This window comes from Oncorhynchus keta, chromosome 34 (genome assembly GCF_023373465.1).
Source record: "Oncorhynchus keta strain PuntledgeMale-10-30-2019 chromosome 34, Oket_V2, whole genome shotgun sequence".
NCBI classification, from domain to species: domain Eukaryota; kingdom Metazoa; phylum Chordata; class Actinopteri; order Salmoniformes; family Salmonidae; genus Oncorhynchus; species Oncorhynchus keta.
In genome coordinates this window covers 48104992-48132320 of record NC_068454.1, presented here as the reverse complement: position 1 = coordinate 48132320, position 27329 = coordinate 48104992, and the positions used below count along the sequence as shown (strand labels likewise).

The window sequence follows — 27329 nt, the reverse complement described above, 5'->3', positions numbered from 1 at the left end:
AGCAGGCCACAAATGTGCATGTGTCTGCTCAAACGGTCAGAAACAGACTACATGATGGTGGTATGAGGGCCCAACTCTTCACAGATGAAAGCAGGTTCACAATGAGCACATGTGACACACGTGACAGTCTGGAGATGCCGTGGAGAACGTTCTGCTGCCTGCAACATCCTCCAGCATGACCGGTTTGGTGGTGGGTCAGTCATGGTGTGCAGTGGCATTTCTTTGGGGGGGCCGCACAGCCCTCCATGTGCTCGCCAGAGGTAGCATGACTGCCATTAGGTACTGAGATGAGATCCTCAGACCCCTTGTGAGACCATATGCTGGTGCGGTTGGTCCTGGGTTCCTCCTAATGCAAGACAATGCAAGACCTCATGTGGCTGGAGTGTGTCAGCAGTTCCTGCAAGAGGAAGGCATTGATGCTATGGACTGGCCCGCCCGTTCCCCAGACCTGAATCCAATTGAGCACACCTGGGACATCATGTCTCGCTCCATCCACCAACGCCACGTTGCACCACAGACTGTCCAGGAGTTGGCGGATGCTTTAGTCCAGGTCTGGGAGGAGATCCCTCAGGAGACCATCCGCCACCTCATCAGGAGCATGCCCAGGCGTAGGGAGGTTATACAGGCACGTGGAGGCCACACACACTACTGAGCCTCATTTTGACTTGTTTTAAGGACATTACATCAAAGTTGGATCAGCCTGTAGTGTGGTTTAACACTGAGTGTGACTCCAAATCCAGACCTCCACGGGTTGAAACATTTGATTTCCATTGATAATTTTTTTGTGATTTTGTAAAGAAAAAGGTATTTAATAAGAATATTTCATTCATTCAGATCTAGGATGTGTTATTTTAGTGTTCCCTTAATTTTTTGGAGTAGTGTATATTGCGTAGTAGATATATTACTGCATAAGTGCTGCTCTCCACTTTATGATCTGTGTATGATCTGTGTAGTCATATTATTCGTATCTCAGAGCCATTTGCTTTGCTAGTTATAGCCTAATGTTAGCTAGCTAACATTAAACATGGTTGGTTAGCTACCTGCAGTTTCATGCAGTGTAGTAATGTCACGAGTTGGGATTATGGTTCATTGTTTAGCTAGCTAGCTACATGTCTAAACAAAAGACTCCACTACGCAAGTAAACATTTCAAATGAATGTTGATGTCACTGCGACAACTGTTTATATACATAGCTGGTAAATTCGCTCTGGCTATCAACAGCAATTTCAGAGCACTCTTGCCTGTGTGTGCCAGAGCGCAGAATAACTGGCGAATTAACCGACTCTCAACACCCGTTGAATATGGCCGGTGTCAGTAAACGTGGGCAAAAAAGTGTAGTCGATCAAGAGACTTAAATAAAATGAGACAAGTAGCGCCCCACCTAGCGTAATCTGCACAAATAATGGGTATAGGCTGTCAATATTTGTGTTAATTACAGTCATAAGCAACTTCGACATTGGGAATATGGTGAATTGTGGTCAAATCCGTTTGAAATCAACTCTGATTTCTCGAGCCATCAGTTTCCTTGCCTGTTAGCCATGACTGTAGACAACTTAATGTCAACTGGCACGATTGCAAACCTTTCAAACAGTCACACACAGCAGCTAATCATAAGCAAAATAACATTGCTGAAAATGGTCTCTGTTGTAACTTACACAGTACCAGTCAAAAGTTTGTTTTTTTTCTTCCATTTTCTAAATTGTAGAATAGTGATGACATAAAAACTATAAAACAACACATATGGAATCATGTTGTAACAAAAAAAGTATTCAGCAAATCAAAATATAATTTAGATTTCAAATTCTTAAAAGTAGCCACCATTTGCCTTAATGACAGCTTTGCACACTCTTGGCATTCTCTGAACCAGCTTCACAAGGAATGTCATCCAATAATCTTGAAGGAGTTTGCTGCTTTTGTTGGCTGCTTTTCCTTCACTCTGCAGTCCAAATCATCCTTCTTCGTCAAATAGCCGTTACACAGTCTGGAGGTGTGTTGGGTCATTGTCCTGTTGAAAAACAAATGATAGTCCCAATAAGCTCAAACCAGATGGTATGGCGTATGGATGCAGAATGCTGAGGTAGCCATGCTGGTTAAGTGTGCCTTAAATTCTAAATAAATCACTGACAGTGTCAGCAGCAAAGCACCCCCACACCATCACAACTCCTCCTCCATGCTTCACGGTGGGAACCACACACGAGGTCAGCTGTACACCTATTCTGCTTCTCACAAAGACACGGCGGTTGGAACCAAAAATCTCTTCTTATTTTTGGTGTCCTTTAGGAGTGGTTTCTTTGCAGCAATTCAAACTTGAAGGCCTGATTCACACAGTCTCCTCTGAACAGTTGTTGTTGAGATGTGTCTGTTACTTCGAACTCTGTGAAGCATTTATTTGGGAAGCAATTTCTGAGGCTCGCAACAGTAACAAACTTATCCTCTACAGCAGAGGTAACTGAGTCTTCCTTTCCTGTGGCGGTCCTCATGAGAGCCAGTTTCATCATAGCGCTGGATGGTTTTTGCAACTGCACTTGAAGAAACTTTCACATTTCTTGACTGATCTTCATGTCTTAAAGTAATGATGGACTGTCGTTTCTCTTCGCTTATTTACATTTACATTACATTTAAGTCATTTAGCAGACGCTCTTATCCAGAGCGACTTACAAATTGGTGCATTCACCTTATGACATCCAGTGGAACAGCCACTTTACAATAGTGCATCTAAATCTTTTAAGGGGGGTGAGAAGGATTACTTTATCCTATCCTAGGTATTCCTTAAAGAGGTGGGGTTTCAGGTGTCTCCGGAAGGTGGTGATTGACTCAGATGTCCTGGCGTCGTGGGGGAGTTTGTTCCACCATTGGGGGGCCAGAGCAGCGAACAGTTTTGACTGGGCTGAGCGGGAACTGTACTTCCTCAGTGGTAGGGAGGCGAGCAAGCCAGAGGTGGATGAACGCAGTGCCCTTGTTTGGGTGTAGGGCCTGATCAGAGCCTGGAGGTACTGAGGTGCCGTTCCCCTCACAGCTCCGTAGGCAAGCACCATGGTCTTGTAGCGGATGTGAGCTTCAACTGGAAGCCAGATAATATGGACTTGGTCTTGTACGAAAAAGGGCTATCTTCTGTATACCACCCCTACCATGTCACAACACAAATGATTGGCTCAAAAGCATTAAGAAAAGAAAGAAATTCCACAAATTCCAGGTGACCTCATGAAGCTGGTTGAGAGAATGCCAAGAGTGTGCAAAGCTGTCAGGACAAGGCAAAGGGTGGCTACTTTGAATAATCTCAAATAATTAGATTTGTTTAACACTTTTTTAGAAATTACATGTGTTATTTCAAAGGTGATGTCTTCATTATTATTCTACAATGTAGAAAATAGTACAAATAAAGAAAAACCCTTGAATGAGTAGGTATGTCCAAACGTTTGACTGGTAGTGTTTAACATTATAAACTCCCTATCCTGTAGATTAATGTCAATCTCAAGACAATGAAAACCAAAAAAACATAGGAATGTATTTTTCAGCACCTGGAACTAAATTTGCTTGCAACTAATTGTGACTCGTACTCTTTCCATCTTTGCTATGCAATCAAAGAATGGTTGCTCGGCAGGCGTCCTGCTATGCATTCTTGTCAATTGCTAGCTATTAGCCATGGACAACAAACACAATCAGTCAAACTACCTGCATTTTGGTTTGCTTTAGCAGTTTTCAATTGACATTTGTAAATATTCATAATAATGATGCTGATGCATTATTCGCCTGTCTGGCTCAGTGAAGCTGCTGCCTCGTTAATTAAGACATTCTTCACTCTCTATGTTAGGCTACAGGGGAGATTGCATTTGTAAATTGCAACTTTGTTGCAGAGGTCGGAAAGGTTTTAACAAACCCCCATGTTTGCAAACCAAACACTAGGCTAGAACCAAGGGGTATTAATGTGTTAAATAAATTCCTTATTGCTTTTCTCCACATTTGCCGTGGCATATCAAGAACACAGAGCTACTTGAAATAGAACAGTAAAGATTTTTTGCATCATAGCCGTGGGTCGTCTCATATGTACATGGCTGGAATTCAAACGACCTGGTTTATAAAGTTAAATACGATACAGCCTACAACCCAGTTTTATGTGTGTTAAACGTTCCAATCTAGAAAATAAGAATATATCTTACAACACCGAGTCAAAGCAAACAAACTTCCTCTGATACTCCCTCCGTACCACCAGTACTCTTAACAGTGGTAGAAAAAAATAACACAGTTAAAACCACTGCGGTTATTGACTATGGGTTTTGAGTTTCCTGTCTGTCACATTAAAAAGGAGAGTGAGTCTGAAATTATACCATACTCCCCACATAGCATCACCAATGCTAGATTCACTCCACAGGACTGACCCAAACCGTACTGATCTGACTCTGCTTTTTATTTCCCTATTGTCCTTTCCAGCATGGTTCCAACAATTATGGAGGATCTGTAACCAGTTTCTGCTCGTTAGTGTGAAAACATTAATAGTGCACCCTATTTATAGAAAACGATGTTCGATGAGACACAGCTAAACTCAGAAGAACAGGAAATAGGGAGGGATAGAGAGAAAGAGATAAAAATTGAAATAAAGAGAAAGAGACTGAGTCTGACCTCCAGATGACGTCGTAGACTGGGTCAAGACAGAGGCCGAAGCCCTGCAGGTCCTCCTGCTCTGAGTCATTGAAGGTGCGACAGCTGCCATCCAGCTTGTTGATCAGCAGGCATTTAAAGGGGGGGGGCTCCGACACTGAGGTGGGGACTAAGCCTGGTACGGACACAGAGAAGAGAGGTTAATTAAAAGCACAGTGCACTCAAAAACGTGATTTACCTGTGTTTTATATACATTGAGGTTAGAATTAAAATTGTGAAATGATAATGCCCTTTAAGTTGTAAGAGCAGTTTGAAAAGATGGGCTGAAATTTGTGCCTGTTTTGGTGGGATGGAGTTTTTGTATGCCTGGTGACAATCAGCAGGCGGTGAATTAGTTAATATTCCATTAAGAAAGAAGATTTAAACCTCTCTGCCAATAAGAGCCAGTTTTCCCCTCCCCACTCAGACCACTCCCAGACAGTCCTAGCTAAATCTTCGCTTGAGAAATTGCCCTTCGCTGTGAAGCATTTATTGTTACTTTTTGAGCATTTTAATTGAAAACAATCACTGTAAGGTACTTAACTGCTGCCCAGAAATGATTTAATATTGAAATAACTGCTGCATTGGACCTTTAAAGTGGAACTGACAGCATTAGAGCTACTTTGCAGTTATGAAACAATCATATATATCAGTCAAAAAGATCAAATTCCCAGTTGATGCTACAAAACCAACTTCATAAGAGGTTTCTCATTGAAGAGGCTGTAGAGGAGCAAGTTGAAAGTATCAAGTTCCTTGGTGTCCACATAACCAAACTAACATGGTTCAAGCACACCAAGACAGTCGTGAAGAGACACAGCAAAACCTATTCCCCCTCAGGAGACAAAAGATTTGGCATGGGTCCTCAGATCCTCAAAAATATTTTACAGCTGCACCATCGAGAGCATCCTGGCGGGTTGCATCACTGCCTGGTATGGCAAATGCTCGGCCTATGACCGCAAGGCACTTACAGAGGGTAGTGCGTGCGGCCCAGTACATCACCGGGGCCAAGGTTCCAGCCATCCAGAACCTCTATACCAGGTGTCAGAGGAAGGGCCTAAAAATTGCCGGACTCCAGCCACCCTAGACATAGACTGTTGTCTTTGCTACCATACGGCAAGCGGTACCGGAGCGCCAAGTCTAGGTCCAAAAGGTTTCTAAACAGCTTCTACCCCCAAGCCATAAGACTCCTGAACAGCTAATCAAATGGCAAAACAGACTATTTGCACTGCCTCAACCCCACCCTCTTCTACGCTGCTGCTACTGTTATTATCTACGCATAGTCACTTTAACTCTACCTACAGTTGAAGTCGGAAGTTCACATACACTTAGGTTGGAGTCAATAAACAACTCCACAATTGTTTTGAACATTTTACGGCTAGGGGTTCCGCTAACGGAACATTTCGACAGCATCCTGTGAAATTGCAGAGCGCGGAATTCAATTATATATATATATATATATATATATATATATATATATATATATATATATATATATATATATATATATATATATATTTATATATATTTATTTTATTTCACCTTTATTTAACCAGGTAGACTAGTTGAGAACAAGTTCTCATTTGCAACTACGACCTGGCCAAGATAAAGCAAAGCAATTTGACACATACAACAGTTACACATGGAATAAACAAAACATAATAATAATAATACAATAATACAGTAGAACAAAATAAAAAAAGTATAATTGCAGTGAGTGCAAATGAGGTAAGATAAGGGAGTTAAGGCAATAAAGGCAATAAATAGGCCATGGTGGCAAAGTAATTACAATATAGCAATTAAAAACTGGAATGGTAGATGTGCAGAAGATGAATGTGCAAGTAGAGATACTGGGGTGCAAAGGAGCAAAATAAATAAATAAATACTGCATGGGGGTGTGGTAAGTAGATAGATAGGCTGTTTACAGATGGGCTATGTACAGGTGCAGTGATCTGTGAGCTGCCCTGACAGCTGGTGCTTATAGCTAGCTTCAGATATTTTAGCAATTCGTTCCAGTCATTGGCAGCAGAGAACAGGAAGGAAAGACGACCAAAGGAAGAATTGGCTTTGGGGGTGACCAGTGAGACCAGCTATGGTGACCCGTGAGCTGACATAAGGCAGGGCTTTACCTGGCAGAGACTTGTAGATAACCTGTAGCCAGTGGGTTTGGGGACGAGTATAAAGCTAGGGCCAACCAACGAGAGCATATAGGTCGCAATGGTGAGTAGTGTATGGGGCTTTGGTGACAAAACGGACGGCACTGTGATAGACTGCATCCAGTTTGTTGAGTAGAGTGTTGGAGGCTTTTTCATAGATGACATCGCCGAAGTCGAGGATCGGTAGGATGGTCAGTTTTACGAAGGTATGTTTGGCAGCATGAGTGAAGGATGCTTTGTTGCGATATAAGAAGCCAATTCTAGATTTAATTTTGGATTGGAGATGCTTAATGTGAGTCTGGAAGGAGAGTTTACAGTCTAACCAGACACCTAGGTATTTGTAGTGGTCCACGTATTCCAAGTCAGAACTGTCCAGAGTAGTGATGCTGGACGGGCGAGCAGGTGCGGGCAGTGATCGGTTGAATAGCATGCATTTAGTTTTACTTGCGTTTAAGAGCAGTTGGAGGTCACGGAAGGAGAGTTGTATGGCATTGAAACTCGTCTGGAGGTCAGTTAACACTGTATCCAAAGAAGGGCCAGAAGTATACAGAATGGTGGCGTCTGCGTAGAGGTGTACCAGATAATCACCAGCAGCAAGAGCAACAACATTGATGTATACAGAGAAGAGAGTCGGCCCGAGGATTGAACCCTGTGGCACCCCCATAGACTGCCAGAGGTCCGGACAACAGGCCCTCCGATTTGACACACTGAAATCTATCTGAGAAGTAGTTAGTGAACCAGGCGAGGCAATCATTTGAGAAACCAAGGCTGTCGAGCTTGCCAATAAGAATGTGGTGATTGACAGAGTCGAAAGCCTTGGCCAGGTCGATGAATACAGCTGCACAGTAATGTCTCTAATCGATGGAGGTTATGATGTTGTTTAGGACCTTGAGTGTTGCTGAGGTGCACCCATGACCAGCTCTGAAACCAGACTGCATAGCGGAGAAGGTACGGTGGGATTCAAAATGGTCGGTAATCTGTTTGTCAACGGCTTTCGAAGACCTTAGAAAGACAGGGTAGGATAGATATAGGTCTGTAGCAGTTTGGGTCTAGAGTGTCACCCCCTTTGAAGAGGGGGATGACCGCGGCAGCTTTCCAATCTTTGGCGATCTCAGACGATACGAAAGAGAGGTTGAACAGGCTAGTAATAGGGGTTGCAACAATTTCGGCAGATAATTTTAGAAAGAGAGGGTCCAGATTGTCTTGCCCGCCTGATTTGTAGGGGTCCAGATTTTGCAGCTTTTTCAGAACATCGGCTATCTTGATTTGGCTAAAGGAGAAATGGTGGGGCATTGGTGGGTTGCTGTGGAGGGTGCCGGGCAGTTGACCGGGGTATGCTTATTGAATTTCTCAATTATAATGGATTTATCAGTAGTGACAGCGTTTCCTAGCCTCAGAACAGTGGGCAGCTGGGAGGAGGTGGTCTTATTCTCCATGGACTTTACAGTGTCCCGGAACTTTTTTGAGTTAGTACTACATGATGCAAATTTCTGTTTGAAAAAGCTTGCCTTAGCTTTCCTAACTGCCTGTGTATATTTGTTCCCAACTTCCCTGAAAAGTTGCATATCACGGGGCCTATTCGATGCTAATGCAGAACGCCACAGGATGTTTTTGTGCTGGTCAAGGGCAGACAGGTCTGGAGAGAACCAAAGACTATATTTTTGAATGGGGCATGCTTATTTAAGGTGGTGAGGAATGCACTTTTAAAGAACACCCAGGCATCATCTACTGACGGGATGAGGTCAATGTCAGTCCAGGATACCCCGGCCAGGTCAAATAGAAAGGCCTGCTCGCAGAAGTGTTTTAGGGCTCGTTTGACAGTGATGAGCGGTGGTCGTTTGGTCGCAGACCCATTACGGATGCAGGCAATGAGGCCGTGATCGCTGAGATCTTGATTGAAAACAGCAGAGGTGTATTTGGAGGGCGAGTTAGTTAGGATGATATCTATGAGGGTGCCCGGGTTTACGGATTTGGAGTTGTACCTGGTAGGTTCATTGATAATTTGTGTGAGATTGAGGGCATCAAGCTTGGATTGTAGGATGGCCGGGGTGTTAAGCGTGTCCCAGTTTAGGTCACCTACTAGCACAAGCTCAGAAGATAGATGGGGGGCAATCAATTCACATATGGTATTGAGGGCACAGCTGGGGGCAGAGGAAGGTCTATAGTTTTGGCAAGTCGGTTAGGAGATTAACCTTGTGCATGACAAGTCATTTTTCTAAAAATTGTTTGCAGACAGACATTATTTCACTCTATCACAATTCCAGTGGGTCAGAAGTTTACATACACCAAGTTGACTGTGCCTTTAAACAGCATGGAAAATCCCAGAAAATTATGTCATGGCTTTAGAAGCTTCCGATAGGCTAATTGACATCATTTGAGTCAATTGGAGGTGTTCCTGTGGATGGATTTCAAGGCCTACCTTCAAACTCAGTGCCTCTGCTTGACATCAAGGGAAAATAAAAATAAATCAGTCAAGACCTAAAAAAAGAAAGGTAGACCTCCATATCCTTGGGAGCAATTTCCAAACGCCTGAAGGTTCCACGTTCATCTGTACAAAACAATAGTACCCAAGTATAAAAACCATGAGACCACGCAGCCGTCATACCGCTAAGGAAGGAGATGCGTTCTGTCTCCTAGATGAACGTACTTTGGTGTGAAAAGTGCAAATCCCAGAACAACAGCAAAGGACCGTGTAAAGATGCTGAAGGAAACAGGTACAAAAGTATCTATATCCACAGTAAAACGAGTCCTATATCAACATAACCTGAAAGGCCGCTCAGCAAGGAAGAAGCCACTGCTCCAAAACCGCCATAAAAAAAACAGACTACGGTTTAAGTGTGTGCGAGCAAGGAGGCCTACAAACCTGACTCAGTTACACCAGCTCTGTCAGGAGGAATGGGCTAAAATTCACCCAACTTATTGTGGGAAGCTTGTGGAAGGCTACCCGTAACGTTTGACCCAAGTTAAACAATTTAAAGGCAATGCTACCAAATATTAATTGAGTGTATGTAAACTTCTGACCCACTGGGATGTAATGAAAGAAATAAAAGCTGAAATAAATCACTCTTTACTATTATTCTGACATTTCACATTCTAAAAATAAAGTTCTGATCCTAACTGACCTAAGACAGGGAATTTTTGTGAAAAGCTGAGGTTAAATGTATTTGGCTGAGGTAAAACGTCTGACTTCAACTGTACATATTACCTCAACACCGGTGCCCCCCACACAATAACACATTGACTCTGTACCGGTACACCCTGTATAGCCCCACTGTTGTTTTATCTCTTACTTTTTGGGGGGTTTTCTTAAAACTGCATTGTTGGTTAAGGGCTTATAAGTAAGATTTCACTTTAAGGTCTGTTGTATTCGGTGCATGTGACAAATACAATTTGATCTGATTTTTAAAAATAAGTTCTATTTGACTCAACATTCCATGCCGTACACCAAGGCATTGTTGGCAGAATAGATGGATGCAGTTCACTGCATGATTAATATAATTCACCAATACATTTCTTGGTAGTCCCTGGTACATTGTTTTAAGCTGAATTCAGGATGCACTGTTTCAGTTTCAATATTTTAGACAAAAATGGCGAATGTTCGTAAGGCTGGGAATGTCAATAAAATCAAACTAGTGAGGGCAATGATAACAATTCATTCATAACGTGGCTAATAAGCTAGTGTATCTATACTGAAAACAAATGCAACATGCAAACATTTTAACGATTTAATTCATATAAGCAAATCCGTCAATTGATTAAATGAATTAGCCCCTAATCTATGGATTTCAAATGACTGGGCAGGGGGCATAGCCATGGGTGGGCCTGGGAGGGCATAAGCCCACCCACTTGGGAGCCAGACCAAGCCAATCAGAATGAGTTTCTCTCTACAAAAGGGCTTTAAAACAAATAAATACTCCTCAGTTTCATCAGCTGTCCGGGTGGCTGGTCTTAGACGATCCTGCAGGCTGGAGTGGTTACAAATGGTCTGAGGTTGTGAGGCTGGTTGGACGTACTGCCAAATTCTCTAAAACAAAGTTGGTGGCAGCTTATGGTAGAGAAATGAACACTCAATTCTCTGGCAACAGCTTTGGTGGACAACCCTGCAGTCAGCATGCCAAGTGCACACTCCCTCAAAATTTGGGACATCTGTGGCACTGTGTTGTGTTACAAAAACGAGTGACCTCTTATCGTCTCCAGCACAAGGTGCACCTGTGTAATGATCATGCTGTTAAATCAGCTTCTTGATATGTCACACCTGTCAGGTAAATGGATTATCTTGACAAAGGAGAAATACTCTGGGATATTTTATTTAAACTCATGAAACATGGGACCAACACTTTACATGTTTCGTTTATATTTTTGTTACGTAGCAAGCTAAACGCACGGAGCCTAACGTTAGTTAGCTATTAGGAGGATGTCATGTAATGTCATTGGAGGGGTGGGTGAGTGACTGACTTTATCCTGTCATATCGTCTTCGGTGGGATTACACAGCTAGAGACACAGGTGTGTCTATCTACTTCCGGCGCCGACTGAGATGGCCGCCTCGCTTCGCGTTCCTAGGAAACTATGCAGTTTTTTGTTTTTTTACGTGTTATTTCTTACATTAGTACCCCAGGTCATCTTAGGTTTCATTACATACAGTCGAGAAGAACTACTGAATATAAGATCAGCGTCAACTCACCATCAGTACGACCAAGAATATGTTTTCCGCGACGCGGATCCTGTGTTCTGCCTTACAAACAGGACAACGGAATGGATCGCTTGCAGCGACCCAAGGAAATGACTACGAAAAAGAGGGAAACGCGGCGGTGTTCTGGTCAGACTCCGAAAAAGGGCACATCGCGCACCACTTCCCAGTATTCTTCTTGCCAATGTCCAGTCTCTCGACAACAAGGTTGATGAAATCCGAGCAAGGGTGGCATTCCAGAGGGACATCAGAGACTGTAACGTTCTTTGCTTTACGGAAACATGGCTTACTGGGAAGACTCTATCCAGGGCGGTGCAGCCAACGGGTTTCTCCACGCATCGCGCGGACAGAAACAAACATCTCTCTGGTAAGAAGAGTGGCGGGGGCGTATGCCTCATGACTAACGGGACATGGTGTGATGAAGGAAACATACAGGAACTCAAATCCTTCTGTTCACCTGATTTAGAATTCCTCACAATCAAATGTAGACCGCATTATCTTCCAAGAGAATTCTCTTCGATTATAATCACAGCCGTATATATCCCCCCAAGCAGACACATCGATGGCTCTGAACGAACTTTATTTAACTCTTTGCAAACTGGAAAACATTTATCCGGAGGCTGCATTCATTGTAGCTGGGGATTTTAACAAAGCCAATCTGAAAACAAGACTCCCTAAATTTTATCAGCATATCGATTGCGCAACCAGGGGTGGTAAAACCTTGGATCATTGTTACTCTAACTTCCGCGACGCATATAAGGCCCTGCCCCGCCCCCTTTCGGAAAAGCTGACCACGACTCCATTTTGCTGATCCCTGCTACAGGCAGAAATTAAAACAAGAGGCTCCCACGCTGAGGTCTGTCCAACGCTGGTCAGACCAAGCTGACTCTACACTCCAAGACTGCTTCCATCACGTGGACTGGGACATGTTTCGTATTGCGTCAGATGGGAATATTGACGAATACGCTGATTCGGTGTGCGAGTTCATTAGAACGTGCGTCGAAGATGTCGTTCCCATAGCAACGATAAAAACATTCCCTAACCAGAAACCGTGGATTGATGGCAGCATTCGCGTGAAACTGAAAGCGCGAACCACTGCTTTTAATCAGAGCAAGGTGTCTGGCAACATGACTGAATACAAACAGTGCAGCTATTCCCTCCGCAAGGCTATTAAACAAGCTAAGCGTCAGTACAGAGACAAAGTGGAATCTCAATTCAACGGCTCAGACACAAGAGGCATGTGGCAGGGTCTACAGTCAATCACGGACTACAAGATGAAATCCAGCCCAGTCACGGACCAGGATGTCTTGCTCCCAGGCAGACTAAATAACTTTTTGCCCGCTTTGAGGACAATACAGTGCCACTGACACGGCCTGCAACGGAAACATGCGGTCTCTCCTTCACTGCAGCCGAGGTGAGTAAGACATTTAAACGTGTTAACCCTCGCAAGGCTGCAGGCCCAGACGGGCATCCCCAGCCGCGCCCTCAGAGCATGCGCAGACCAGCTGGCCGGTGTGTTTACGGACATATTCAATCAATCCCTATACCAGTCTGCTGTTCCCACATGCTTCAAGAGGGCCACCATTGTTCCTGTTCCCAAGAAAGCTAAGGTAACTGAGCAAAACGACTACCGCCCGTAGCACTCACTTCCGTCATCATGAAGTGCTTTGAGAGACTAGTCAAGGACCATATCACCTCCACCCTACCTGACACCCTAGACCCACTCCAATTTGCTTACCGCCCAAATAGGTCCACAGACGATGCAATCTCAACCACACTGCACACTGCCCTAACCCACCTGGACAAGAGGAATACCTATGTGAGAATGCTGTTCATCGACTACAGCTCGGCATTCAACACCATAGTACCCTCCAAGCTCGTCATCAAGCTCGAGACCCTGGGTCTCGACCCCGCCCTGTGCAACTGGGTACTGGACTTCCTGACGGGCCGCCCCCAGGTGGTGAGGGTAGGCAACAACATCTCCTCCCGCTGATCCTCAACACGGGGCCCCACAAGGGTGCGTTCTGAGCCCTCTCCTGTACTCCCTGTTCACCCACGACTGCGTGGCCACGCACGCCTCCAACTCAATCATCAAGTTTGCGGACGACACAACAGTGGTAGGCTTGATTACCAACAACGACGAGACGGCCTACAGGGAGGAGGTGAGGGCCCTCGGAGTGTGGTGTCAGGAAAATAACCTCACACTCAACGTCAACAAAACTAAGGAGATGATTGTGGACTTCAGGAAACAGCAGAGGGAACACCCCCTATCCACATCGATGGAACAGTAGTGGAGAGGGTAGCTAGTTTTAAGTTCCTCGGCATACACATCACAGACAAACTGAATTGGTCCACTCACACTGACAGCGTCGTGAAGAAGGCGCAGCAGCGCCTATTCAACCTCAGGAGGCTGAAGAAATTCGGCTTGTCACCAAAAGCACTCACAAACTTCTACAGATGCACAATCGAGAGCATCCTGGCGGGCTGTATCACCGCCTGGTACGGCAACTGCGCCGCCCTCAACCGTAAGGCTCTCCAGAGGGTAGTGAGGACTGCACAACGCATCACCGGGGGCAAACTACCTGCCCTCCAGGACACCTACACCACCCGTTGTTACAGGAAGGCCATAAAGATCATCAAGGACATCAACCACCCGAACCACTGCCTGTTCACCCCGCTATCATCCAGAAGGCGAGGTCAGTACAGGTGCATCAAAGCTGGGACCGAGAGACTGAAAAACAGCTTCTATCTCAAGGCCATCAGACTGTTAAACAGCCACCACTAACAGTGAGTGGCTGCTGCCAACACACTGTCATTGACACTGACCCAACTCCAGACATTTTAATAATGGGAATTGATGGGAATTATGTAAATATATCACTAGCCACTTTAAACAATGCTACCTTATATAATGTTACTTACCCTACATTATTCATCTCATATGCATATGTATATACTGTACTCTACATCATCGACTGCATCCTTATGTAACACATGTATCACTAGCCACTTTAACTATGCCACTTTGTTTACTTTGTCTACACACTCATCTCATATGTATATACTGTACTCGATACCATCTACTGTATGCTGCTCTGTACCATCACTCATTCATATATCCTTATGTACATATTCCTTATCCCCTTACACTGTGTATAAGACAGTAGTTTTGGAATTGTTAGTTAGATTACTTGTTGGTTATCACTGCATTGTCGGAACTAGAAGCACAAGCATTTCGCTACACTCGCATTTAACATCTGCTAACCATGTGTATGTGACAAATAAAATTTGATTTGATTTGAGGTGTCATTTATTTAGCTAGCCAGAACGACTGTTCCCCAGTTAGCATATCTCTTGCGTTTGCAAATTCAATCTGGCTATCTACTCTACGATTTCAGAGCACTCTCATCTGAGTGTGGCAGAGCGCAGAATAACTGATGAATTTACAAACGCGTAACACCCATTAGATGACAGGTGTCAGTAAACGTAGGCAAAAAAAGTAATTGTCACAAACGATGTAGATAACATGTAACCAGCTCTGCTACAGCGAGTAAAATGGTCAGAGTGAGGCGTTCTCTCACTTGTGTCTGAAAGAGGGCTCCCGAGTGGCGCAGCGGTCTAAGGCACTGCATCTCAGTGCTTGAGCTGTCACTACAGACCATGATTCAATTCCAGGCTGTATCACAACCGGCCGTGATTGGGAGTCCCATAGGCTGAGTTTGGCCCGGGGTAGGCCGCCATGTAAATAAGAATTTGTTCTTAACTGATTTGCCAAGTTTAATAAAGGTTCAATAAAAAATACATTTTTAAAAAGTAGCTAGCTAGCAAGCTAGACAACTTTAGCCAGTTAGCTTGGGTGCTTGGTTGGGACAAGAATGAATGCATTGGCAGGCAAGCTGCAGAAGGATGAGTGGGCTACAATTTCCCATGGTTTATCAGTGCAATTTTGACAGTCAACTAGCTGAAAAAGTTGAGTTCATATCAAATGTTCCTTCATTATATTTTAGGTAATCTTGCTCTGGCTAGCATTAGTTGTTGATCTTGTTGTTGTGCGTAACTGAGGGAGAGAGAGCCTTCCTTCATGGTAGTTTGATCAATTGGACTGCAAAGTTCCCAGATGTAAGAGGACTCCCGTGGTATTTACATATTTGCAGAAATCCATTCAGGTGTATTTTGTGGCTTTTGGCGAATGCGTTCTAATGATCTAAAGTCACACTGTTAATACTGCCTGAAAACACACAGTCCAGTTCAAAGTGAATTACGGAAGTCCTTTGTGGAAAATGGCTTGTTTGCATAAAGGCCTACTGTAGCTCTGATTGACTAAGGCGCACCTGTCTGAGTAGACTCCGGCCTTGTGTGAGACATATGTTTTTATTAGGTTTTAATTACTGCAGTGTCTATTAATTGTCCTAACGCATGGCCCTTTCCTACTCTATATTGCTATAGAACTTCACAAATACCTAAGTATAAGCAAACACTAAGAATTTATGAAAATGTAAAAATGAACATATCTAAGTGCTCGCTTGTCAAAAGTGTCATATTCTTCCTGGGGGTGTATATGAACAGATTTTAATAAGATTTCATGTTGCTTTAAGAAAGGCTAGCTAAAATGGCATAGGAGATAGTTCATTTTTTTATCTAAAAACTATATATTTTGTGTAATATATTGACACAAAATAAGACATTTCTACAGAAAGACATAAAGGACCAATCCTAACTTGAATGTGAATCACACATTTATGTCAATGGGAGTTTTGCTTGAAAATTTGAGATGCGCTCAGGGCCTATATTCACAAAGTGTCTCCGAGTAACAGTGCTATTCTAGGATCAGGTCCCCCGTCCATGTAATCTTCTAATTAAGATCTAGAAGGCCAAACTTCTAGATCAGCATTACTAATTTGAGACACTTTTTGAATACAAGTCCTCAAATTCAGCTTATGACCTGAGTGAGCAGAGGGTGTGCTACTTACCAATGATGTGTTTGCTAGCAAAGATCTCGGAGGTAGCAAGGACGTGCGAGTTGATTAGGGCCTCGTCGATCCTCAGGAAGGTCTGGTCCCCACTGGCCCCGATCCAGGTGGCCTTGCGGCCATACTTGGCGCCAATGTTGGGCATGGGGGAAGGCTTGGCGTTCCAGTAGGGCATATCCAGGATTGGCCGACCCAGCTGCCCTTTCTGTGGAGAGGTGTATAACATTTTAGAAATTACACTTCAGTCATTTAGTCATGTCAGTCATCTCATATAGAATGATTTAGAAATCACTGCATTCAACAAAAGGTAAAACAACCAGGATCAGAAAAGACAAAGAAGAGAAGTCAGTATCCCCATTCTGTGGTCACAATATTAATCTATATGCATTCAATAAGAATGTGTATGGACTTCAGTAAATAATAGATTTAGACAATATGGTATTGGTGTTGCGTTTTAACGTAACATTGCACTCTGAGGAAAAACAAAGATGTGACCATTACAACAAGGTCAATAAGGAAAATTAAGGATTATGGTTGGGGTTAGATACAATTAAATGGTTTTAGTTCATCAAGAAAAAAAGTGACATAAAAATCACATTGTGTAAAAAAAGACATCTAAACTCGAAACCGTAGGGGCATAGACCAGAACAGCTGCGTGGCGTACCGAGAAGCTGCCGAAGGTGAAGACTTGTCCGTCCATGAGGAGCACAGCTGTGTGGTTACTACCAGCTGTCACCTGGACACTCGGACCTGGGAGGGCCTGCACCAGCGTGGGAGAACCCCTACAAAGGCACAGAGTAATTAAATAATGAATTACCCAGGTTCAAGGACAGCGTTTACACCCCCCCAACAAACTGAGGTTGAACATTAAGGGACCAGTGTTGTCATGATACCAGTATCGCGATACTCTGATGTATCGTGTCAAGGAAACAACATTTTCTGAGGAAAACAGTCATGTTTGACCGGCAGGATTTAAATTTACTAGACTTTATTTTTTTTATTACCATTGGTTGCGTAACCTGGGCAACCACCCATGGTTCTCAGAATGACAGAAATCGCATTTAGTTTATGAATATTCATTTGAACAGAACATGCAACTCGGATGCAACTGTGTACATCATTCTTACCAACATCCGATGAGTAATTTGAAGATGTCAGAATACGTCCATTAGGCAAGTGGAAGTTAAGCTTTCCTTAAAGTAATTAGCCAAAATTATATAGCCTAATTAGCTTTCACCTGTCTATACATAAATAAATCGAATCATTCAAAATAGGCTACTACACCAGAAATTAGGATTTGACCACAGAGGATTAACAGCTTTAAAAGAAGTTAACCTGTTAGTCCACTAGGGGCATTATTTCATTTTTGGATAAAAAGACGTGCCCGTTTTAAGCGCAATATTTTGTCACGAAAAGATGCTCGACTATGCTTGGAATTGATCGTTTTGGAAAGAAGACACTCTGACGTTTCCAGAACTGCAAAGATTTTCACTGTGAGTGCCGTTGAACAAAAGCTTCAGGCAAAACCAAGATGTTTGAGCGCCCAGGAAATGAACAGGATTTCTGAAGCTACGTTTTCCATGATCGCCTTATCTGGCTGTGAATGCGACAGGAATGAACGGACACTTTCTATCGTTTCCCCAAGGTGTCTGCAGCATTGTGACGTATTTGTAGGCATATCATTGGAAGATTGACCATAAGAGACTACAATTGCCAAGTGTCCCGCACGGTGTCTGCGTGGAAATTGGTGCGCAAAAGTCAGCTACCAGTATTTTTCCATCCGAATCAGAGAAGAATGCAGGCTTCCAGGGACGGCATTTCAATGAAGAGATATGACAAAACACCTTGAGGATTGATTCAAACAACGTTTTCCATGTTTCAGTCGATATTATGGAGTTAATTCGGAAAAAGTTCGACGTGTAGGTGACTGAATTTTCGGTTAGTTTCGGTAGCCAAATGCATAGTAACAAACGGAACATTGTGTCCTACACAAGAATCTTTCAGGAAAAACTGGACATCTGCTATGTAACTGAGAGTCTCCTCATTGAAACATCTGAAGTTCTTCAAAGGTAAATTATTTTATTTGATCCCTTTGCTGGTTTTTGTGAATATGTTGCGTGCTAAATGCTAACGCTAAATGCTAAGCTAGCTATCACCACTCTTACACAAATTATTGATTTTCTCTGGTTCTAAAGCATATTTTGAAAATCTGAGACGACAGGATTGTTAAGAAAAGGATAAGCTTGAGAGCAGGCATTTATTTCATTTCATTTGCGATTTTTAGAAATCGCTAACGTTGCGTTATGGTAATGAGCTTGAGGCTGTAGTAACGCGACCGCATGCGGGATGGGGCGGACTATGAGGTTAAAAAAAATATAAAACCTGCTGATTGTTTTAAACGGCAAAGTCTGCAGTCGGAAAGGCCAGCATTTTGGTTAGAGCGCGCAGCAAATAGTTTGGGAAACAAATGGCTATTGCTGTAAAGAGAAGGCAATCAAAATAATCCAATCTATGTTTTAGTTATCAGAATCCTTAACTTAATTGAATGAAAAGTAGCCTTCTTATTGGCACCAGTTGAGAACATCAGCCATATCCCTGGTAAGTGTGCATATTCACAGTCTTGGGTCAGTGCTCCAGCAGGTGTATCTCACTGATCATCCCTAAAGCCAACACCTCATTTGGCCGCCTTTCGTTACAGTTCTCTGCTGCCTGTGACTGGAACGAATTGCAAAAATCGCTGAAGCTGGAGACTTTTATCTCCCTCACCAACTTCAAACATCCGCTATCTGAGCAGCTAAACGATCGCTGCAGCTGTACATAGTCCATTGGTAAATAGCCCACCCAATTTTACCTACCTCATCCCCATACTGTTTATATTTATTTACTTTTCTGCTCTTTTGCACACCAATCATGTATCACTACAGTGTTAATCTGCAAAATTGTAATTATGTGCCTACCTCCTCATGCCTTTTGCACACAATGTATATATAGACTCTTTTTTTTATTTTTTCTACTGTGTTATTGACTTGTTAATTGTTTACTCCATGTGTAACTCTGTGTTGTCTGTTCACACTGCTATGCTTTATCTTGGCCAGGTCGCAGTTGCAAATGAGAACTTCTCAACTAGCCTACCTGGTTAAATAAAGGTGAAATAAAAACAAAATAAAAAAGTGCCACTTTTGTTTGTTTTTGGACAATAACTTCCTCCTCCAGGTTAGATGGACATCATATTGTATTTGTGTGTCCCCTTTTCGTAGGCCTAATACAGTGGGGAGAACAAGTATTTACAGGTAACGAGTTCAAACAGATAATGAGTGGAGAACAGGAGGGCTTCTTAAAGAAAAACTAACAGCTCTGTGAGAGCCGGAATTCTTACTGGTTGGTAGGTGATCAAATACTTTTGTCATGCAATAAAATGCTAATTAATTACTTAAAAGTTATACAATGTGATTTTCTGGATTTTTGTTTTAGATTCCGTCTCTCACAGTTGAAGTGTACCTATGTTAAAAATTACAGAACTCGACATGCTTTGTAAGTAGGAAAACCTGCAAAATCGGCAGTGTGTCAAATACTTGTTCTCCCCACTGTATATGGATCAGACAATGTTGTTTTTATTGATCTGTTTGTCAGTGTCAGCAGAGTAGGCTACCATGTAATTTTGGTAGAATAAAAAACAATATTAGGCAAATGCCTTCGGTCATAAAGTGTAGTAGAATTGCATGAAACGTGTAAATAAAATGCATTTTTTTTGTGCAAAGGAGAAGAAATGTAGACTGATATAGCATAGCCCTATTCTAACATGATGACAATACAGGGCGCATGTGTCTGTTGATGTTGATTTTTCCCACCCACACCAGATGCAGTCAGGACACAGGTTGAAATATCAAAAAGAACTCAACCAACTACAATAATTTGGGGACAGGACGAAAAGCATTAAACATTTATGGCAATTTAGCTAGCTAGCTTGCTGTTGATAGCTAATTTGTCCTGGGATAATCTCACCTCCTTCAGACTTCTTCTTCAGACTTTATATGGCGGCTGGCAACCACCGGTTGGCAACCACAAGATTAACTCAGTTCATCTTTCAATCACCCATGTGGGTATGTGCCCCTAAAACCCAATGAGGGGATGGGAGAGGCGGGAATTGCAGAGCTTTAAACGTCACAAATAGAACCAAGTTCTATTTTAGCACCTGGATACGCAGAAGCTCGTTGAAGCGCACGAGCAGTGCGCATTCCTCAGCCAACAAGATGAGTAATGAACAGCAAAATCACTAGCCAATGTCGATCTACTATCCCCCATAGTAGAAAAGTGTACCTATTCTATTGGTCAGCTTGTTCTGTGCAAGAAATAAATAGCCTATTCCAAACAGACTCTGGGACAGTGGTGGGACGATAGATGCCAAATTCATACAACCAGTAGGCCTAGGATACATCCCATAAAAGTTCAAAGCAATGACTATTATGCAACAGATCAGATCGTTTAGCATAAAATGTTGATAGGCCTAAACTATTATTTCTACATATAATAAGCACAGCAAGGTGCACAAGGCAGTAGGCTTCGCACAAATGTTTGTCCCATAATGCAAATTAGCGTGAAACACACCATTGGGAGCGATGTCATGTGATACTGAGCTGTAGTCAATGAATAGCATTCTCAAGTAAGGTAGGAAAGGTAGGAAAGGGCACTGACGTGCAATAGATTGCATCATCTGTGGATCTGTTGGGGCGGTATGCAAATTGGAGTAGGACTTGGGGTTATGGGATAATGGTGTTGATGTGAGCCATGACCAGCCTTTCAAAGCACTTCATGGCTACAGACGTGAGTGCTATGGGTCGGTAGTCATTTAGGCAGATTACCTTGATTTCTTGGGCACAAGGACTATAGTAGTCTGCTTGAAATGTTGTTACTACAGACTCTGTTCGGGAGAGGTTGAAAATGTGAGTGAAGACACTTGCCAGTTGGTCAGCGCTTGCATACACGTCCTGGTAATCAGTCTGGCCCTGCAGACTTCTGAATGTCAACATGTTTAACGGTCTTACTCACATTGGCTATGGAGAGCGTAATCACACAGTCGTACAGAACAGCTGATGCTCTCATGCATGCTTCAGTGTTGCTTGCCTCGACGCGAGCATAGAAGTAATTTAGCTCATCTGGTTGGCTCTGGTCACTGGGCGGCTGTGCTTCCCTTTGTGGTCCATCATAGCCCTGCAACATCCGACGAGCATCGGAGCCGGTGTAGTATGATTCAATCTTAGTCCTGTATTGACTCTTTACCTGTTTGATAGTTTGATAATACTCCTCAATTTCATCATAAGAATCCCGGAACATATTCCAGTCTATGCTAGCAAAACAGTCTTGTCGTTTAGCATCTGCTTCATCTGACCACTTCCGTATTGGTCAAGTCACTGGTACTTCCTGCTTTAGTTTTTGCTTGTAAGCAGGAATCAGGAGGATAGAGTTATGGTCAGATTTGGTAAATGGAGGGCAAGGGAGAGCTTTGTATACATCTCTGTGTGTGGAGTAAAGGTGGTGTAGAGTTGTTTTCCCCTCTGGTTGCACAGGTAACATGCTGGTAGAAGTGAGGTAAAATAGATTAGAGTTTCCCTGCATTAAAGTCCCCGGCCAGTAGGAGCACCACCTCTGGATGAGCATGTTCTTGTTTGCTTATGGCCTCATACAGCTCGTTGAGTGTAGTCATAGTGCCAGCATTGGTTTGTGGTGGTAAATAGACAACCAAGAAAAATATAGATTCAAACTATCTTGGTAAATAGTAGGTCAACAGCTTATCATGAGATTCTCTACACCAACCTACTTCCGATATCGCAGTCTTTTCTTCATGTAAATGACGGGGATTTGGTCCTTGTCGGGTGTCGGAAGTAAACCCTTTGCACTCGACTCGTTAAAGAAAATAATATTTGTCCAGTACGAGGAGAATAATCGCTGTCCTGATATCCAGAAGCTCTTTTCAGTCATAAGAGACGGTGGCAGACACATTATGGGAAAAATAACTTACAAATAACGTGAAAAAACACAGGGTTAGGAACCCATAAAACGGCAGCCATCTCCTCCGGCGCCATCTATAATGGTGCTGTTATTGTTAAGTGGAAGTGTCTAGGCGCAACACCGGCTCAGCCGTGAAGTGGTAGGCCACACAAGCTCACCGAACGGGACTGCCGAGTGCTGATGCGCATAAAAATAGTCCTCGGTTGCAACACTCACTACAGAGTTCCAAACTGCCCCTGGAAGCAACTTCAGCAAAATAACTTTTTGGTAGAAGCTTCATGGAATGGGTTAGCAGTTGCACACAATCCTGCAATGCCCCAACCAAAATCCATGGATCACCATGGGCAATGCCAAGCGTCGGTGGTAGTGATGTATAGCTCGCCGCCATTGGACTCTGGAACAGTGGAAACGCGTTCTCTGGAGTGATGAATCACACTTCACCATCTGGCAGTCCGACAGATTAATCTGGGTTTGGTGGATGCCAGGAAAATTCTGCCTGCCCTAATGCATTGTGACAACTGTACAGTTTGGTGGAGGAGGAATAATGGTCTGGGGTTGTTTTTCCATGGTTAGGCCCCTTAGTTCCAGTGAAAGGAAATCACAGCATTCAATGACATTCATTGAGTTTGGGGAAGGCCCTTTGTTGTTTCAGCATGACAATGCTCCCGTGCACAAAGCGAGGTCCATACAAAAATGGTTTGCCGAGATCGGTGTGGAAAAACTTGACTGGCCTTGACCTCAACTCAATCCAACACCTTTGGGATGAATTGGAACACTGACCTCGAGCCAGGACAAATCGCCAAACATCAGCGCCGACCTCACTAATGCTCGTGACTGAATGGAAGCAAGTCCCCGCCGCAATGTTCTACCATCTAGTGGAAAGCCAAACATCAGCGCCGACCTCACTAATGCTCGTGACTGAATGGAAGCAAGTCCCCGCCGCAGTGTTCTACCATCTAGTGGAAATATCACATTTACATAAGCATTCAAAGCATTTACTCAGTACTTTGTTGAAGCATCTTTGGCAGCAATTACAGCCTCGAGTCTTCTTAAGTATGACGCTACAAGTTTGGCAAACCTGTATTTTGGGAGTTTCTCCCATTGTTCTCTGCAGATCCTCTCAAGCTCTGTCAGGTTGGATGGGGAGGCTATTTTCAGGTCTCTCCCGAGATGTTCGATCGGGTTCTGGCTCTGGCTAGGCCATTCAAGGAGATTCAGAGACTTGTCCCGAAGCCACTCCTGCATTGTCTTGGCTGTGTGCTTTATGGTCATTGTTCTGTTGGAAGGTGAACCTTTGCCCCAGTCTGAAGTCCTGAGCGCTCTAGAGCAGGTTCTCTTCAAGGATCTCTCTGTACTTTGTTCAGTTCATCTTTCCCCCGATCCGGACTAGTCTCCCAGTCCCTGCCGCTCAAAAACATCCCCAAAGCACGATGCTGCCAATACCATGCTTCACCGTAGGGATGGTGCCAGGTTTTCTCCAGACGTGACGATTGGCATTCAGGCCAGAGTTCAATCTTGGTTTCAACAGACCAGAGAATCTTGTTTCTCATGGCCAGAGTCCTTTAGATACCTTTTGCCAAACTCCAAGCAGGCTGTCATGTGCCTTTTACTGAGGAGTGGCTTCTGTCTGGCCACTCTAGCATAAAGGCCTGATTGGTGGGGGGCTGCAGAGATAATTGTCCTTCTGGAAGGTTCTACCATCTCCACAAAGAAACGACGGAGCTCTTTCAGAGTGACCATCGGGTTCATGGTCACCTCCCTGACCAAGGTGCTTCTCAACCGATTGCTCAGTTTGGCCTGGAGACCAGCTCTAGGAAGAGTCTTGGTGGTTCCAATCTTCTTCCATTTAACTATGATGGAGGCCACTGTGTTCATGGGGTCCCTCAATGCTGCAAATACTGTTTGATACCCTTCCCCAAATCTGTGCCTGGACACAATCCTGTATCGGAGCTCAACGGACAATTACTTCAACCTCATGGCTTGGTTTTTGCTCTGAAATGCACTGTCAACTGTGGGACCTTATACAGACAGGTGTCTTTCCAAATCATGTCCAATCAATTTAATTTTACACAGGTGGACTCGAATCAAGTTGTAGAAACATCTCAAGGATGATCAATGGAAACAGGATGCACCTGAGCTCAATTGCAAGTTTCATAGCAAAGGGTCTGAATTCTTACGTAAATAAGGTCTTTCAGGTTTTTTATATTTTATTTATTTTTTATTCTAAAAATATGTTTTCACTTTATCATCACAGGGTATTGTGTGCAGTTTGATGAGGATTTTTTTTCTAATAAATTCTAGAATAAGGCTAACGTAACAAAATGTGGAAAAAGCGAAGAGGTCTGACTACATGCACTGTAAATAGTGTTAGGACGCTGGGTGTAAAAGTGTTACAAAATAAAGATATACAAAAACTTGCAGAGAACATATCCAACTAACAAGTTCTTAGAAAGAAATATAAACTATTAGAACCAAGACTTAACAATAGCTGATGTTGGAACAAGATGGAGGGAATGTTAGAGCATAACTAACGAAAGTACAATTAACGAAAACGTACGCTTAACCCAGTATAAACTAATGTATAGAATGTATTATACAGGAGCCCAAATTCACAAATTCTACAGCACAACAGCAAGAGTCATGCCTTAAGTGTAAAACAAACATTAACTCACTAATCCATGCATTCTGGAAATGATAAAAAATCCACAAGTTATGGGCGGAGCTAGAAAGCTGGCTGTTTCAGTGAATTACAATCTTAACGTTCTTTTAACCCGTCAGTCTGCATATTTCAAAACATGGCATATGGCGGTGTAGCGAAATACCCAATGGGCTGGATAATTGTCTTCTCACTCATCTTGAAAACAAGTGTACTTAACTTGAAAATCAATCAATCCGCAATCATTAACAATTGAAAAATCAAATTATTTATTATTGAAATATTGAAATAGCATGGGCAAACGAGAAAAACAAATTGGTATAATTTAAGGCCATGTGGCAAACAATAATGCAGGCACTAGCGATGGGGGTGTGAGCATGTGGGTCTACCACTATAAATATTTCCAATCTGGGAGGTAAACTTGATAAAGTATTCCTAGGGTAAATATGTCTAACCATGAGAGGCAAGCCCCAACGGGTTGCTACTCTATGTACTTGTGGAAAACACTGTTATCCTACACTATTAAAACCTATTCATTATCTGAACAGAACATCTAGAACTGTTTTTTAGTGTCCAAATGTTTAACATTTTTGCATTCGTGCATGTCAGTGGTTACCTTGAGTTGACGTCTCCGTGTCCAAGCTGGCCATGCTGACCGTAGCCAAAGGTATAGACATCCCCATTCTCCATCAGCACCACTACAGGACAAAACAAGAGACAAATACATTCCACCACATTTACTTACCTGAATATGTTGTGCACGTTTCATATGTTCATGTGTGTTATTTTCCTATATACAGTCATGTTACAGAGAGTATTGCCATCTTACATTATCCACAGAATTTCAATTGTACATGTGTATTTGTCATTGAACTGATAAGTGCTAACTTGCTGAAAACAACAAATAGGGTCATAAAGAATTATCCTATTAACACATTTCCAAACAGGTCAGGTCAAAGCAGATTGAAATCTTCTGACATCCTCTACAAGTTAAGTTGACATATGTATTTGTTTTAGGACTGTCGTAGAATGGATAATTTACTTGACTATATATTTTAGGAGCACTTTATGTATATGACAAAATATTGAATTTGGCTTTTAATAATATAGCCCAGAGAAACGCATTGAAAACCATTCATGAATGGCAAAAAAAAATACTAAATATAATCAAAAGAAACAACGTTTTGAACTGTTTGTCCTATATCTAGGATACAAAAGAAAGCGCAGGAAATATTTATACAGTACCAGTCAAAAGTTTGGACACACCTACTCATTCAAGGGTATTTCTTTATTTTTACTATTTTCTACATAGTATAATAATTGTGTAGACAGCAAAACTATGAAACAACACAATTGGAATCATGTAGTAACCAAAAAAGTGTTACATCGAAATATCTGATATATTTGAGATTCTTCAAAGTAGACACCCTTTGCCTTGATGACAGCATGGCACACTCTTGGTATTCTCTCAACCAGCTTCATGGGGTAGTCACTTGGAATTAATTTCAATTAACAGGTGTGCCTTGTTAAAAGTTCATTTGTGGAATTTATTTCTTTCTTAATGTGTTTGGGCCAATCAGTTGTGTTGTGACAAGGTAGGTTTGGTATACAAAATATAGCCTTATTTGGTAAAAGACCAAGTCCATATTATGGTAAGAACAGCTCAAATAAGCAAAGAGAAACGACAGTCCATCATTACTTTAAGACATGAAGGTCAGTCAATCCGCAGACGCAAAAAAACATCAAGCAGTATGATGAAACTGGCTCTCATGAGGACCGCCACAGATAGACCCATATTTACCTCTGCTGCAGAGGATATATTAATTTGAGTTAACTGCACCTCAGATTGCAGCCCAAATAAACGCTGCACAGAGTTCAAGTCACAGACGCATCTCAACATCAACTGTTCAGAGGAGACTGCATGAATAAGGCCTTCATGGTCAAATTGCTGCAAAGAAACCACTACTAAAGGACACCAATAAGAAGAGACTTGCTTGTGCCAAGAAACATGAGCAATGGACATTAGATTGGTGGAAATCTGTGTTTTGGTCTGATGAGAGTTTTGGTTCCAACCATTGTGTCTTTGTGAGATGCAGAGTAGGTTAACATATGATCTCTGCATGTGTGGTTCCCACCGTGAAGCATGGAGGAGGTTTGATGGGGCTTAGCTGGTGACACTGGCTGTGATTTATTTAGAACCCAATTGAGATGGTTTGGGATGA

At 42.8% G+C, this 27329-nt stretch overlaps 1 protein-coding gene across 23 annotated transcripts in view; it reads right to left on the bottom strand.

The window, feature by feature from the left end:
- The window catches only part of LOC118367218 (E3 ubiquitin-protein ligase MYCBP2-like), a 307475-nt gene that overhangs the window by 161778 nt on the left and 118368 nt on the right, over nt 1-27329 (bottom strand). For all 23 annotated transcript variants that reach the window (XM_035750395.2, XM_035750391.2, XM_035750396.2 and 20 more), the window contains 4 exons: nt 25724-25805; nt 17110-17227; nt 16446-16650; nt 4617-4770 (listed from right to left, as the gene is read on the bottom strand). In XM_035750395.2, the coding sequence (XP_035606288.1) occupies nt 4617-4770; nt 16446-16650; nt 17110-17227; nt 25724-25805 (559 nt within the window). The remainder of the gene's footprint in view (nt 1-4616; nt 4771-16445; nt 16651-17109; nt 17228-25723; nt 25806-27329) is intronic.